Source organism: Laccaria bicolor, genomic scaffold (assembly GCF_000143565.1).
Source record: "Laccaria bicolor S238N-H82 LACBIscaffold_2 genomic scaffold, whole genome shotgun sequence".
NCBI classification, from domain to species: Eukaryota; Fungi; Basidiomycota; class Agaricomycetes; order Agaricales; family Hydnangiaceae; genus Laccaria; species Laccaria bicolor.
Window position 1 is genome coordinate 436,491 of NW_001889873.1, and position 1,310 is coordinate 437,800.

The 1,310-nt window shown below is 49.7% G+C and overlaps 1 protein-coding gene across 1 annotated transcript; it reads left to right on the forward strand.

Moving 5' to 3' along the window:
* Positions 1 to 74: 74 nt before the first annotated feature.
* On the forward strand, positions 75 to 1,309 carry LACBIDRAFT_399451 (actin-related protein Arp2p; the record flags this gene model as incomplete). Its single annotated transcript, XM_001874426.1, has 6 exons — positions 75 to 183; positions 256 to 478; positions 544 to 607; positions 665 to 760; positions 842 to 1,009; positions 1,125 to 1,309. 6 exons carry the CDS (start codon positions 75 to 77, stop codon positions 1,293 to 1,295), a joined length of 831 nt encoding a protein of 276 aa, XP_001874461.1. The 3' UTR covers positions 1,296 to 1,309.
* Between the last annotated feature and the right edge of the window lies 1 nt (position 1,310).

The window sequence follows — 1,310 nt, forward strand, 5'->3', positions numbered from 1 at the left end:
TTTGGGATTATACGTTCGATGAGAAGTTGAAGGTCGATACGAGGGGCCGGAAGGTCCTGCTGACGGAACCGCCGATGAACCCGAAAGTGAACAGGCAGAGGATGTGTCAGGTTATGTTTGAGGAGTATGGGTTTCAGGGGGTGTATGTTGCTATTCAGGCTGTGTTGACGCTTTATGCGCAGGGTGAGTTTTCTTTTGCTTCATCAAATGTTGTAATGGGGAGCATCGACGAGGGCTAATGCGGATTACAATTAGGTCTGACGACGGGTGTTGTCGTCGACTCGGGAGACGGCGTAACGCACATCGTGCCCGTGTACGACGGGTACGCGATGCCGCACCTCACGCGGCGATTAGACATCGCTGGGCGGGACGTGACACGATATCTGATCAAGCTGCTCCTTATGCGCGGGTACGCGTTCAATCGCACGGCGGATTTCGAGACGGTCAGAGAGATCAAGGAGAAGTTACCTTATGTTAGGTCTGTCTGTCTGTTCCCCCCCCTTCCTTCCTGTATGCATCTTATCTGATTGTGGGATTGGGTAGTTATGATCTTGAACTTGATACGCGTCTTTCAGAGGAGACTACGGTGTTGGTGGAGAGTTATACTGTAGGTTTCTTTCTTTCTTTCCTTCCTCTCTTTCTATACACTGAACTGTGATGACAGCTCCCAGACGGACGTACCATCAAAGTCGGCGCAGAACGATTCGAAGCCCCAGAATGCATGTTCCAGCCTCACCTAGTCGACATTGAACAGCCCGGTGTAGCTGGTACGTCCTTCCCCTCCTTCCCCCCATCCATTGTCCTCTTTTATACCCTACTGAACACTCACAACGTAACGTAGAAATGCTATTCCAAACAATTCAAACCGCACCAGTGGACGGAGCTCTACAAACACGTCGTCCTGTCCGGTGGATCAAGCATGTACCCAGGTCTTCCGAGCAGGTTGGAAAAGGAGATGAAGCAGCTTTATTTGACGAGGGTGTTGGGTGGGGATCCGGCGCGGTTGAATGTAAGTTTCTCTTGCTTTCTCTTTTCTTTTGTGGTACCTTCTTCCCTCCTTTTTTTCTTTCTTCCTTCTGGACGTGATTCGTTCTCCTGACGCTTACATTCAAACACACAAACAGAAATTCAAAATCAAGATCGAAGATCCCCCTCGCAGGAAACACATGGTTTTCCTTGGAGGTGCGGTGTTGGCGGATATTATGAAGGGCCGTGAGGACTTTTGGATATCACGCGAGGAGTGGTTCGAGAAGGGCGTTGTGTCATTGGATAAATTGGGGAGGGGGGATAATTAATTATAAGTTGGGAGA